The sequence below is a fragment of the Electrophorus electricus genome, chromosome 14 (assembly GCF_013358815.1).
Source record: "Electrophorus electricus isolate fEleEle1 chromosome 14, fEleEle1.pri, whole genome shotgun sequence".
NCBI classification, from domain to species: domain Eukaryota; kingdom Metazoa; phylum Chordata; class Actinopteri; order Gymnotiformes; family Gymnotidae; genus Electrophorus; species Electrophorus electricus.
In genome coordinates, this window is record NC_049548.1 from 18,237,134 (window position 1) to 18,252,133 (window position 15,000).

The 15,000-nt window shown below is 45.1% G+C and overlaps 1 protein-coding gene across 3 annotated transcripts in view; it reads left to right on the forward strand.

Annotated features, from left to right (window-relative positions):
* Window positions 1–15,000, forward strand: part of mpp2b (membrane protein, palmitoylated 2b (MAGUK p55 subfamily member 2)) — a 56,077-nt gene that overhangs the window by 12,272 nt on the left and 28,805 nt on the right. For 2 of the 3 annotated variants that reach the window (XM_035533423.1, XM_035533424.1), the window contains exon 1: window positions 8,224–8,343. The exons of the other annotated variant lie outside the window; for it this stretch is intronic. In XM_035533423.1, the coding sequence (XP_035389316.1) occupies window positions 8,271–8,343 (73 nt within the window). In that variant the 5' untranslated portion in view covers window positions 8,224–8,270. Of the gene's footprint in view, window positions 1–8,223; window positions 8,344–15,000 lie in introns of those variants that run through there. 3 annotated transcript variants of the gene reach the window in all.

The following is a 15,000-nucleotide window of genomic DNA, read 5'->3' on the forward strand; positions in this document are numbered from 1 at the left end:
ACACCAGTGTCCAATAAGCTTTTCATGTTTTTTTAATAAAACATTTTTTTTTTTTACTGCTACAACCGTGAAAGTTGAATCGTACCATTCGAACGTGCCAGATAAAGGCACCGCTCATCAGCAGAGTTCCGTTCGGGATGGACCGTCAGCTTGCACCATGTGTCGCCAAGGCAGGTGCCCTTGGAGTAGGTGTGTCCCTTCAGGCAGCAATGTTGGCTACGCTGTCCTCACCCCAGGTCCTGTGGCTCTGCCGTCCACGAGGCTCTGGAGGGCACTCGATCAGATGGGATACGGGGCTGCCGAGAGCCCTCCCAGCAAAACATGCGGGCCGGGGACCGAGAACAGGCTCATGCCGTGACGCGACCAGGACTTAAATAGGGAACATCTTAATCTCTGTCGGCCTGAGTGACGCAGGGTCGGCACACATGGCGAACTGACAGTAGATGTTTTGCTCTTCATTGATATCTATGCTGCATGTAATCATATTCAAACGTAAAATGAGTGAAATCACTCAGTCATCGATGTGTTGGTCTTTCTTGGGAATCATTTAGGGATTGGTCTCAGAATTGGGCTTGGAATGGGGCTTGGAATCGAGCGATTCTTCTAGGCGGCGGGGAACGCTATGACTGTTGGGTCATCTAGCAGCGACACGTTTGAGAGTCGAGGAGGTTGAGGGCACCCAGAGAGGGGAGAAGAAGGGAAACATCATGAACAAAGCCAGTGGGACTCTTCTTCTCCCCCCGACTCTGTACAGCTGTCAGAGTACTTAAGGCCAATTTACAGCCTTTAATAGAGAGAGAAGAGAAAAAGGCAGAGAGAACAAAGCACATCAATTTTTGTTATCTTGCAGAGCTTTGGGTTCAAACGCTTTGTAAGATGAGAGAACTTTATAACGCCTAACGTATGAGCCATGCAGGAGTGACATGGAAAACATGAGTCATTTGAGGTAGTAAAAGGAAATTAAAAATTGCCTTTTGCAAAAATGTAACGGAAGCTATATTTCGGAAGGCAATTTGCGTAGGAGATGTAAATCAGTGGGGGAAAAAAGGCAAGTCAAGGAAACATGCTCCTTATTTTAAATTAGTATATGGAGATTTTTTGTTTAAATATAGGCAGCTTAATATTGATTGGAATAAGTCCCCAAATAAAATGATATATAAAACAATACAAGACTGTGATTTTGGGGGAATAGTCAATTATAAGGGTCTGATGGTGACAGAATGTGAAACCTGTGTTAAAAATGTGCAGTCTAAAAGTATCTCGGAAAATGTTCGAGATACTGCATGGCTTATATCTGTTGGAAGACTGCCTGTACGATGTATTGTCAAATGGAGTTGTTTTGTTACAACAAAGGAATGTCCGATGTATAATTGCAAAGCCGATGAAACAATAGAACATTTATTACTGCAGTGCACAAGGACTATTGAAATTTGGGAGAAAATGGAAGGTATTGGGTTTAAATAGGGTCGTAACAGGAAAAGTATTATGTATGGAGTGTTTAATGAGAATTTGACTGAGAATGTGAAGGACTTTTGTTGGATGATTGTTTGTGTGATAAATTCGAAGATTTGGAAAACATGATGTAAGATGATGTATAATAACTGCTGAAACAGTGTTTAAACAGATTGTGTGTGAGTTAAAAAGGTTGAAGACAATTGATAGGAGAGGAAAAAAGACATTTCCCTGGACTCTTTTGGACATATAAATGGATGATGTATACCTAATTTACAGATGTAAATGGTATTGTTAATTGTTAATGTATAGAGTGAAGGTAGTCTGGGTCCTCCGGTGGATATTGTTTGTGAGGTTTTTATGATGTAGTGTTTGTGTTGAATTGAATTTTCTTAATAAAGTCAATTTAAAAATGGAAGGGAGAGAGGGAGGAGGAGGGAGAGAGGGGGAGGCAGAAAAGGAGAGAGGGAGGAGCACACACAGCACTGCTGGGGGGGAAGACTGGAAAACTGATGTGGTTCCATCTTGCTGGTGGCAGATCTATCAGACCAGCCAGACCTATCAGAGCTGTCAGACCTATCAGACCAGCCAGACCTATCAGAGCTGTCAGACCTATGAGACCAGCCAGACCTATCAGAGCTGTCAGACCTATCAGACCAGCCAGACCTATCAGAGCTGTCAGACCTATGAGATCAGCCAGACCTATCAGAGCTGTCAGACCAGCCAGACCTATCAGACCAGCCAGACCTATCAGAGCTGTCAGACCTATGAGACCAGCCAGACCTATCAGAGCTGTCAGACCTATGAGACCAGCCAGACCTATCAGAGCTGTCAGACCTATGAGACCAGCCAGACCTATCAGACCAGCCAGACCTATCAGAGCTGTCAGACCTATGAGACCAGCCAGACCTATCAGAGCTGTCAGAGCTATCAGACCAGCCAGACCTATCAGAGCTGTCAGACCTATCAGAGCTATCAGACCAGCCAGACCTATCAGACCAGCCAGACCTATCAGACCAGCCAGACCTTCAGAGCTGTCATACCTATCAGACCAGCCAGACCTTCAGAGCTATCAGACCAGCCAGACCTATCAGAGTTATCAGACCAGCCAGACCTATCAGACCAGCCAGACCTATCAGACCAGCCAGACCTATCAGAGCTGTCAGACCCATCAGACCAGCCAGACCTTCAGAGCTGTCAGACCTATCAGACCAGCCAGACCTTCAGAGCTATCAGACCAGCCAGACCTATCAGAGTTATCAGACCAGCCAGACCTATCAGACCAGCCAGACCTATCAGAGCTGTCAGACCTATCAGACCAGCCAGACCTATCAGAGTTATCAGACCAGCCAGACCTATCAGACCAGCCAGACCTATCAGAGCTGTCAGACCTATCAGACCAGCCAGACCTATCAGACCAGCCAGACCTATCAGAGTTATCAGACCTATCAGACCAGCCAGACCTTCAGAGCTGTCAGACCTATCAGACCAGCCAGACCTATCAGACCAGCCAGACCTATCAGACCAGCCAGACCTATCAGAGCTGTCAGACCTATCAGACCAGCCAGACCTATCAGAGCTGTCAGACCTATCAGAGCAGCCAGGCCTATCAGAGCAGCCAGACCTATCAGAGCAGCCAGACCCATCAGACCAGCCAGACCTATCAGACCAGCCAGACCTATCAGACCAGCCAGACCTATCAGACCAGCCAGACCTATCAGAGCTATCAGACCAGCCAGACCTATCAGACCAGCCAGACCTATCAGAGCTGTCAGACCTATGAGACCAACCAGACCTATCAGAGCTGTCAGACCAGCCAGACCTATCAGACCAGCCAGACCTATCAGAGCTGTCAGACCAGCCAGAACTATCAGACCAGCCAGACCTATCAGAGTTATCAGACCAGCCAGACCTATCAGACCAGCCAGACCTTCAGAGTTATCAGACCAGCCAGACCTATCAGACCAGCCAGACCTTCAGAGTTATCAGACCAGCCAGACCTATCAGACCAGCCAGACCTGTCAGACCTATCAGAGCTGTCAGACCTATCAGAGCAGCCAGACCTATCAGACCAGCCAGACCTATCAGAGCTGTCAGACTGATGGTTCTGCCCTGTGATGTCAGCTAAACAAGTCAGACTCGGCAGATTGAAGAGACTGACAGACAGAGACGGAGGGAGAAAGTGACAGAGAGAAAGATGGAACTGGAGAGAACAACATCGCACGGCCTAGCCGCGACAGGACCTGAGGGCTTTCTGCAGGAGGCTGGGTGAATGTGCGTGTGGAGACCAGTCACTCACTCATTTACATGCTGGAATTAGACTACTGGTAGAGCAGGTGACAACATCTCCAAGTCTCCTAGTCCATCAGCTCCATGCAGCCTAACGCAATGACCCCTCAACCTCCCTCCCCAGGGGCCAGTGACTCATTTCTCTCGGAACAGCATCACATTAACGCGCGTTTTCATGCATGACTTCAGAGTGCATGTGAAACGCTGACCGTTTGCCTTCCCGGTGGTTGTTCTGATCTCGAGGGGTCATGGGTGTTAAGTGGAGTTGGGTCATCTTCTAGTTGGTTTATTTATTACGTTTTGAGGCAAGGTTTTAAAACTTCAGTGGTTCCAGCTGATTTTTCACTCAGAGAAAATGTATTCCCCAGCCAGGTAGCAGGAGTAGCTGGAACAGCTAAGAAGGCTAGAACACCATCTGCATTGGGCCATTTTTCCCATAAACCACCTGTGCATTCCCAGTCTCCTGATACTAGCCTCACCTGTGTCTTGTTCTCCATAATGCCTTTCCATATATAAGCCCTCTTGTGTCTGCGTGTCTTTGCAAAGTCTCGTTTGCTTTCCTTACGATTCTGAGCCGTGGATTAAGGACGTATTGGTATTCTGGATTACTCGATACTTTGCCTGTTTTGGGATTACTCTTGCCTGTTCCCTTTGGATTTGTTTGCCCTGTGCCTGTGTTGGAGTTACCTCTGCCTGTTCACGACTACGTCTTGCATTGCCCATATAAAACTATCACATTTTACTGCATTCGACTCCGTCTCTGTTCGCATAACCTGACCATGCCATAAAAATGCACAATGAGACTTTGTAATCTACCCTAGACATAAGTAGGAGCCAGTAGAGAGATATTATAACCGGGTAATACTGTCTCTCTTCTCTTGGTGTCAGTCAGGAATCTGGAAATGGTGTTTTTAGCAAAAGACAGGGAGCACTCACACGTAGAGGGAATTACAATAATCGAGGTAATGACATAACAAAAGGAACCACAGAGTTCATTTGCTTATCAAATTTAAGTCAAACATGTAACCAAGATTTTTAACACCAGAAGACAGATTTGAGAAGATTAGAAGTTAGAAGTTCGCTTAGGGGGGCCAAAAAGAATGACCTCAGTTTGACTGAGGTAATAACTTCAGTTTTACTTCAGTGATATATCTAAAAGTATATTATGGTGGACGGTATAAACAGCAGCACTGAGATTCAACAAGATAAAAATGTCATTTGCCAGAATCAAGTGTCAGCAGTAAATCGTAAATTATTTACATTTACGGCATTTAGCGGATGCTCTTATCCAGACTGACTTACAAAAGTGCTTTGTCATTTACTCTTAGAATACATCCTAGCCAGTACAGTAGGTTAGAGTCCATCAGAATGCAGGGATCATTGATGCCTAGAAGTGCAAAATAAACAATCAGTGCAATAAACAATAAAAAATAAGTACTAGTTATTCAACATAGTAGCAGTCAACATCAGCGCAATAAACAATACCCTACAATAAGTACTTGAGTTTTAGTTAGTCAACATAGGAGCAGGGTCAGTGGACATTTAAATAATCCACAAATAGATGGGTCTTCAGTCTGCGTTTGAAGACTGCAAGGGACTCTGCTGTCCGGACAGCAAGCAGAAATTCGTTCCACCATCTAGGTGTCAGGACAGAATGGTCTTGATGCTTGTCTTCCATTAGACTTGAAGCATGGTATTTCAAGCCTTGCTGCACTTGAGGTTCGAAGTACTCGAGGTACGGATCAGGCTTTGACCATTGACATCATGTATGGAGGTACTGGTCCATTTTTGGCTTTGTAGGCGGGCATCAAGGTTTTAAATCTGATGCGTGCAGCTACAGGGAGCCAATGAAGGGAGCGCAATGGTGAAGTGACGTGTGAACTTTGGAAGATTGAAGACCAGTCAGGTTGGACAAGTTGTGGAAGTCTGATGGCTCTTAGAGGAAGACAAGCAAGTAGCAAATTGCAGTAGTCTAGCTTTGAGATCACAAGCGACTGCACAAGCATCTGGGCAGCTTCCTGCGAGAGGAAGTGCTGAATCCTTTGTATGTTACAAAGGAGGAACCTGCAAGACCAAGTCAGAATTGAAACATGAGTTGAGAAGAGCGGACTCTGTGCTATGGTGAACCCTAAGACCCGACTGAAACTTATCCAGATTAATTTAATTTAAACATGACAAAAGCTGAAAAGAAACAACCTTATCTAAGACCTTTTTATAAAAATTAAAGTTTAGAGATGAACCTGTACTTGGATTTGGTCCAAACTGGGCTTTTTGAGGAGATGTTGGATGACCATGTATTTGAAACAGGATGAAACAATGCCACTAGCTAGGATACTAGGTCCAGGAGCAACACCACTAGCTAGGATACTAGGTCCAGGAGCAACACCACTAGCTAGGATACTAGGTCCAGGAGCAACACCACTATCTAGGATACTAGGTCCAGGAACAATGCCACTAGGTAGGATGCTAATCCAGATACTTAAGAAAATTCAGAAACAGAAAAATTCACAATTTCACAAGAAGATGGGTCAGGATATGTTTGGATAGTTGGCTTTAAATCCTTATTTATTGTATTATAGTTATTTATAGTTATTCATTATAACAGAAAAATATTTTTCTGTAGCAGTTTTTACTGATGCCTGTCAGAATCTGTAAAATGCATTTCCTTGAAGATTAGATTTCTTCCATCTTCACTCTGCCTTCACACACTCCTGGCTAAGGGTGTGAGTCTCCGCAGTAAAACCACATTGGGTCTCAGAGGAGTCACAGAGTCCAGGATATCTGTATAAGTGAGACTAGCTGAGGAGCTCTCAATGGCACAGGCAGCAGGAGGTGCTATACATGCATTTGAGAACTTCCCAACAGTTAAAGGACTAATCTAGCATAAACAGCAGCTGTAAGAGGGAGGACGTGATTTGGCCTCGGATTACGTTGGTTGACCACAGACCTGTTGTGTTTGATACACAAATATCCTGAAGTTCAAGATGGCAGATTCCACAAATTCCTGTTAGAAGCTAATCCTAACTTGTTGATGTCTTCCATTACAGCAGTTTATCTCGTTAAGAAATCTGAAGCTACCAGTAAACTGTCATGTGGTTTATTGGAAAAACAAAACCGATGAGTATTGCAATTCATGGACTAATGAATTGGAAGTTTTTAAACATAGCCTTTTTTATACATACACACACACGCGCACACACACACATAAATATAATCAGATACCTTAGTTTGATAATCGTTATGGGAAAATTGCTGTCATTGAAACCCACTGCCAAATTTTTGAAACCCAAACCCCATTTGAATAAATAGAAGCCTTGACAGTAAATACACAGTTTTAAACACAACACATTGGACTGGTAAGTGCTCCTGAGCTACCTATTGTTTTGCTAATGTTTGCCTACAAGGCTGGAATCCATTTCAGTAGAGCAGCTAACAGCATAAACGAAGCAAAGTCTTCTCTGGCTGTTCTAGTGGTAGTACACGTTTTAGGAGAGTCTGACAGGTTGTTGTTATTATGAAGTAATACTTTACTGTAATACTTCATAATATTTCACATATTTCATAACTGCAATGAAAATGAAGCAATAGGGAAGGTTACTCTGTAAGGACTATTGTGGATTAAGTCTTAACTGAAATCGTCATGGTTACCAAAGAGATAAGAGGATTTCTGAGTTTCAGAGAGATCTTTCAGCATCAGCAGTGATGGGCAGAACAAAGATTTTAGTAGAAATGTCAGTATTTCCTCTGAGGTCAAAAGTCTGCTCTTTGAGTAGGTGTGTGTGTGTGTATGTATGATTGTAATACACACCACAATTCATCACTTACAGGTGTGTCGGTGTGTGTGTGTGTGTGTACACACACACACACACCGACACACCTGTAAATGATGAAATGTGGGTATTAAGATCATGTTCTTTCGTCTGGAAGGATTCAGGGTCTCCCTTTCCCTCTCTCTCTGTCTGTCTCTCTCTCTCTCTCTCTCTCTCTGTCTCTCTCTCTCCCCAGTCTGAATGAATGTAAATCTGTGTTAAGCACTACATTACTTACTATCAGTCTTTTTCTGTCTTGGTCTCAACTGTGCTAAGCTCCCTCGGGACAGGAGAGAGAGTCACAGGCAGGATAGATGGAGGGAGAGAGAGAGAGAGAGAGAGAAAGGCAGAGCTGGCGGGAGAGGGCAGGAGTGCCGATTTCTGAGACGTGAGGTTTTCAAGTGAAAAGGACCGAACTGGGGGGTTCAAGAAGCAAGATCTGATGTGGGCGCAGGTTCCTCCGACTCGAACCTGCTGGGCACGCCCCCTCCCCTTATCACTCAGCTGCTACTGCAGTGGTAAAGGAGAGATGACGTAGGGAGGGAGGGAGAGTCTCCGAGGAGCCTGGGGGGGGGGGGGGCTCGAGCAGAGAGGGCGGGGCCAGTGAGCCTGCGCTGACGTCGATGGGGTTAAGGAAAGGGATGGGACAGGAAGATAGGAGAGAGCGGGAGAGAGGAGGAGCGCGTGGGAGCGACGGAGAGAGCGAAGCAGTGCTGAAGCATGGCTGGGAGTCTCTTTAACAGGCTCTCCCTGGAGGAGACCAAGTCCCTCGACTCGCTGGAGAACCCCAGAGGTGAGCGGGAGAGGGTGAGGAGTGGGGTGGGGTGTGGGGGTGGGGGGGGTTGGTTTTGACTAATCTTGGCACAATATTGATTGTTAATGCTCACAAAGTAATAACTGCTGTTGTGGTTCTATACATATGATGTCGTCAATAGCGTGATGTGATGTCTAGTCTGATCAGCATTTTGACAGATTTTGTTTAACATTTGAAAAATGCTGATTGAAATGTAAATGTGGCATCTTCCGGTCGGGTGCTGGTTATTGGAGAAGTGGTCTGGGCCGGCCAGGTGCTGTAAACACTGGTTGACACGGCGCTGCTCCTGTTCTTTTTGGGGTGTATCTAAATGTAAGAATGAGAGAAGGAGACGTGACAGACGAGCGTCTGATTAGCTCTGCGTACCTGCCCGCTTTTGTTAATGGAAGTCTGGAGAAAGGGGTGTCTGTTCGAGTGTGTTATTTTTCTCTCTCATCTTCCTCGCTCTCTTTCTCTTTCTCTTTGGCACATTAAAGAGCAGCTTCCTGCACTTTTTTTTGCTGTGAAGGTTTCAGATCCTTACGTGTGAGTAGCGAGGAGCGTGCGGCCGGGCTCTTGCCGCGCTCCTGCCTCAGATCACGGCACCGCCGAGCCGCGTGTGCCGGCGCGTGCCGGCGCGTGCCGGCGCGGATGCCGCAGCACACGCTGTGATGTTTTGACAGCACGTCGGCGGCCACGTGGGGGACGGCGCGCGCATTTCGAACCACGCTGCTGAATAATGCATGAATCGCTCAGTACACTGTAAGTACTGACGTGGTTGCTGAGTACGTGTGTAGGCCAGAAGGTCATGGCTACACCTGCCTCTGTCATCGTGGCAGACCGCTGAGAGGACCTGCCTACAAGTGGCTGTCTGATCACTGACTATGTATGTAGTAGCGGTGCTGTGGAAAAGAAATCGGTTTTTCCATTGACACAATGGGAATCAGACCCTGTAAGTCAGGCGTTCAGGAGTTGTGTAAACATCTCTGTTGCTTTGCTTCGTGTCGACGATTCTGCAGAACGCGTGCAGAGCAGCCTGACTGGTACAAGAACCCTCACTGTTAAAGGGAGAGTTCCATTGAACGGGACATGCTAACTTCTGTTTATTGGTAGTGTTTGCGTTCCACTACCGCTTTAAGGAGATTTGGGGGATGATGATGTAATTGTTCTTGTTGGGGGATGGGGGGTGTGTGTGTGTGTGTGACCAAATTATTAACAGCGGGTTTGTGTCAAATATGAATCAGTTGGAATCAATTCCATTTGTTCTTGTTTATTTCCTAATTTCAGTTCTTTTTTTGAAAATGAAAAACTAAAGGTGTAACATCAGTAAAAAGCAACAGCCTTCCATTCTTTATCCCTCGTATTCTATGGTGTCAGTCTGCGGCCTGGATGTACTGCGCGCACAGTTTGCGTCTATGGTGTGGGATTATAGTGCAGGTGTGTGATACACAAGTACATTTAAGGACTATGGTATGGGTGTATGGTCTCTGTATTTATATACTACTCTTTAGTATTATTTATGGTGAAATCTTGGGTGTGTGGTGCAGGTCTGTAACATCTACAATTAAGGTCTGTACTGAAGGTCTGTGGAGAGGTCTATGCGGAGGATTTATGGTGGAAGTCTGTAGAAATGTTCTTCGGTAAAGACCTATGGAAAATGAGATGATCTATGAGATAATCCTTGTCAGGTAATGCATTATGGGTCTAGTGGCGTTTGTTTGCTCAGAGGATGTGAAATGCTAACAGAACACTACTACACACATCCTGGTAGGCACCATTATAGGTTTATTGGTATTGGTTTAAGGCACTACTGTTGTTAGGGCATTGACATGCTTTCTAGCAAGAAAAATCAGTGGAAACAGCTTTAGATGTTGATATGTAGGCAGAAACAATAAGAGGGTTAAAGTTTTAATTGGAAGTTGGAAGTTATGAAAAGGTTCCGAGTTCCAGTATCAAAGTAAATATGTTTTATAGCATTTGTTATATAGGAACAGAGACCAGAGAGGGATCACGAAGTGGAGAGAACTTAAGGATGGAGCATGCTGGCAAAGTAGACTGTGCGTGCGTGCATGCGTGTGCGTTAAAATGTTTGAAAACTTAGTCTAAGTCTGTCAGAGACTATGCATGTGTGAGCGTGTTCAGGTGTGTGTAATATCTCACTATCTCACTATCTGTGCTGATGGCCCAAGACTTTGCTCTGGGTTTACAGGGTAGCACCCTACACACACATACACAAACACAGACTAACAGACAGAGTAATGTCACACTCTCACTGTGCACTCACTGCTGGCTGGTGTGTCAGTGAAGGTCTGACTCCCAGCCATTTAGCTTCACCACAGTAATAAGCCCTTTGGTTTGAGTGAAATGTGATTTTTTTTGCTTTTTGACAGAATCATGGCTCCTGCTGTCACATTCACTCATATATATCGGCTGTGGTGCTTTCGACTTCATCGACCTGCACAAAGGTGCAAAAAAACAATTCACCTCAGCTTCAGTCAATAGCAAAAGGCCCACGTGGAACCCTTTTCAATCATCACAGGGTGTTTATGGGAAATGTAGGTAGCTACACGGGCGAGCCCTGTACAAGTTCCTTCTGCTGTGTCCTTTCTGGTGAATGTCACTCTGTCTCAGTGGGATATCGCCCTCGAATCCCAGTAAAGAACCTTCTAACCACCCCCCACCCCCGGTCGGAATGGCAGGAACTAGCCGTCTCCATGGAGATGTAATAAAGCACTAAGCTCCCTGGCGTATTAATTACAGGCGTAGGAAAGACTGATCACCATTGTAATAGTCAGTACTGTGATGAGTGGTGTTTATTGCCTTTAGCAGTGACTTTCTTTTGATGCTTCAAAATATTATTACGGTCAACTCATTCGTTAGGTGAGGGTTTCTCAAGCTTTGTGGGGAACACTTGAATGTTTACTTACTTGCACATGTCATATATACTATTGCATGATATTCACACGTATTAATGGAAAAATTAGACATCTTAGAATGCGTGCTGTTTCTTGGGAGCAGTCTCAGTCAGACGCCACCATGTTACGCCCATAAAATCCAACAGAAACCCTACCATGAAACATGAGCTTTTGTCCCAGTCCTGGAATACTTGGCCTGCATGCCCTGCTAATGCCAACTTCAGGCTCGTTTGTTTGTATTGGTTGCTAGTAGCGTCGGTGTGTCAGTTTGTATCGGTTGCTAGCAGCGTCCGCGTGTCGGTTTGTATCGGTTGCTAGCAGCATCGGCGTGTTGACTTGTATTCGGTGGACAAACTTTAACATTACCATGCCAGCCTTCTGGGGTTTTCTTACCCTTAGTTCCCCACAAACTATGGTTAGACCTTTTCTCTGTCTCCATGCCTCTATCTCTCTATCTCTCCAGGCCTCTCTCTGTTCAGTAGTCCCATGTTGTGCCTGGTTCAGTTATACTGACTTTTCTTTTCATTGGCTTGGTTTGCAGTGGTATCAGAACATGGCATATAGCTCAGACTGTCTCAAGCTAAATAAACACGAACATAAACACAGAGTGTGTAAACTCCAGTCAGTCTGCTTTGTGTTTGTGTGAGAGAGAGAGAAAGAAGACAGGCCAAAGATATGTGAGAAATGTCCTGTCTCTTTACCTGTTAAGATTGGCTGCCAGTCAGCTCTTCCCCCTGGTGTGTGTGTGTGTGTACATTTGTGTTTTGGTTGCATTTATTTCATAGTAGCTGATTAAACTTTTGTAGGGTGTTAATACATAGTTAAATGAGCTTTTTAATAACTGATGTTATTTGGTCGAAACACGACCCAGCAAGCTGAGGTCCTGAAGGCTTATACACTCTCAACAAGCTAGCCCACTGGGAAAAACATCCATTTTATCTGTGGGCTTTTATTACACGTATCTAGTCTTCACATTTCACTTCTGGCAGACATGCCACAGTGACTTACATATTTATCAATGTGACAGTACTTGTGTTCCCTGGGAAATGAACCCATGACCTTGGTGTTACTAGCACCATGCTCTACATGCACTAACCGCTCTGCAGAGTGACCTACATGACACTCTGCCGGCATTGCTCTGTCAGGAGCTGGGAGTACTTAAACAGCATCCGTTCGCGTGAGGTGGAGTTGAGCAGCAGAGCACCTCCTGGAGGAGAATTGTGCGGTAGTTAAAGGGAAATATGAAAGAACCATAAGCCAGGGTCACGGCTCTATCCCAGATGCTTCCCGGCCTTGAGGTAATGAAGTGTTTTTAGGCAAAAGACAGATAAATCACTCAGTTAAATATTACCCTGTATTCTCAGAAAATGATCTGTGGCCTCAGTGTAGTGGCGTTTAAAGGTCTCTGTACCAGGTGCAGAGTGATGCAAAAGAGTGTTTGAAAACATAAAGATTTATCCATTCAATTAGAATCTTTAATAATGTTACTGTGGGCATATAAGGACACAATGCAAAGATCTTCAAGGCCACTGAGCAGGAGCAAAGCGGATTATTCTGGTTTATTCTAGCATCAGGTACCAGGTGGTACGGGAAACAATCTCATCAATAGTAGGTGAGCAAAATGAGATCATATTTTTTTTCAAGAAAGGGAAAATCTTTCATTGGCATATAATGGTATCAAATTCCAATTTACATAACGTTAAATAATGAATATTTTGGACATAACGGTGGTAACTTTAAAGACTGGAATGTTACACAGGAGGAGCAATTACCTCACCGCACTTGAAAACTATAAAAATTGGAGTTCTTTGTGGGATTGTCAAACATTCTCCAGAGGGTAGCTCAAACGCATGTTGCCTTTGACTTGCAACAAAGAACAGGACCAGCTGTTCTCTTCAACTAATTCTGAAGTCTGCATCTCTGTTCTGCATTTTGGATTAATAACTTTGACAGGCAAGTCAGGATTTAGGAGGGACAGCCTTGTGCGTTAGGGTGGGGAGTTCTCCACAGGGGGAAAGAGGTTGGGAAGTTGGGAAGACTCTCCACTGCTCTGGTCTTGCGACTCAGCTGGCCTTGTTCATCATAGCGGTGCACGATCAACGTGAAAAAGGGATCGCAGGCGCTTTTTGCCGAAAGTGTTGTCATTATCCCTTTCATCTTTAGGATATTTGTATGATCAAACTAGCGTCTTGTTGGAGTGTGCGTCAATTTGAGCGCAGTAGTTTGACAAGCCGAGAATTGCTCAGTTTATGGTGACATAATCAAAATAATAAAAAAAAAATTAAATGGTGCTCGTAATATCAGTAATGTCATGAAAAACAGGACATAATAATAATAATAATAATAGAGAACAAAGGAATTGTATACTGAAATTGGTAGGCAATTCAGATTTATTATTGTATAAATCTCTGGAAGCTGGATTTTACAGACCTGGATCTTAATTAATAACCAGTACTTCAGCTAAAGAGGAACAGATGAGCACTTCTAACTCTGCTATACTGACATTTCTCTCTTCCCCTCTGGGTTTCCGATCCTCTTTCATTTTGAGTGAGGAGAATCTGCTTAACGCGTGCCTTTTGTTGCCGTACTAGCACTACACCTGCTTGAACCAGGGCGTGTTTAATGCAAATATCATGTATATGCGGGTAATTTTGCAAATGATATGTAAATGAGGCACCAGTGTGCTGGTACTTGTTTTCACACCGCTGAAGCTGATTCTTGCATTGCGCTCAATGAAACGCACTCGTTTTGACATCATTCATGGAGGTCAAATCTGAGCTCGTTTGTACATACCTCGATAAATAAAAGCCAAAGTGTTTAGGAATCATTTCATGTGAAAGATTTTACTGATGAGACTACAGAATATAGGCAAGTAGATAAGAGTGTGGATGTGTGTGTCTGCTGAAATTAGATTTTGTTGGTGCTATGTCTGTTGGGGTGTGTGTCTGTGTCTTTATGTTGTGGCGTGTCTGTGGGTGAGTGTCCGTGGGTTTGTGTCGGTGAGCGTGCATCTGCAGCAGTGAACCTTTGTGGATGTGGGTCTGTGTGGGTAGGGCTCAGTGAGTGTACATCTGTATGGGTGTGTCTGTGGGAGTGGCTTTGAGTGGGTGTGTCTGGGACTGTGCCTTAGTCATCTCAGACTTTTCCTAAGTGGACAGTGAGCTGAGTGTTTGGGAATCACGCTCTGATGACCAGTATATACGGCGTCCCACACTGACTCTGATGATCAGCGTTTGATGGATGTCCAATGTCTGATGGCAGGACCAGCGTTGGTTGGATGTTTTTGGGTTGTGGACCACCCTCGACACAGCAGCGACATTGACCCGTGTAAACCTGTCAGCGGCACAGCTGGGTCTGCTGCACTCACACCAGCACACTACCATGTCCCGATGACACACTACCCCACTACCATGTCCCGATGACACACTACCCCACTACCATGTCCCGATGACACACTACCCCACTACCATGTCCCGATGACACACTACCCCACTACCATGTCCCGATGACACACTTCCCCACTACCATGTCCCGATGACACACTACCCCACTACCATACGCCGATGACACACTACCCCACTACCATGCGCCGATGACACGCTACCCCACTACCATGTCCCGATGACACGCTACCCCACTACCATGCGCCGATGACACACTACCCCACTACCATACGCCGATGACACACTACCCCACTACCATGCGCCGATGACACACTACCCCACTACCATGTCCCGATGAC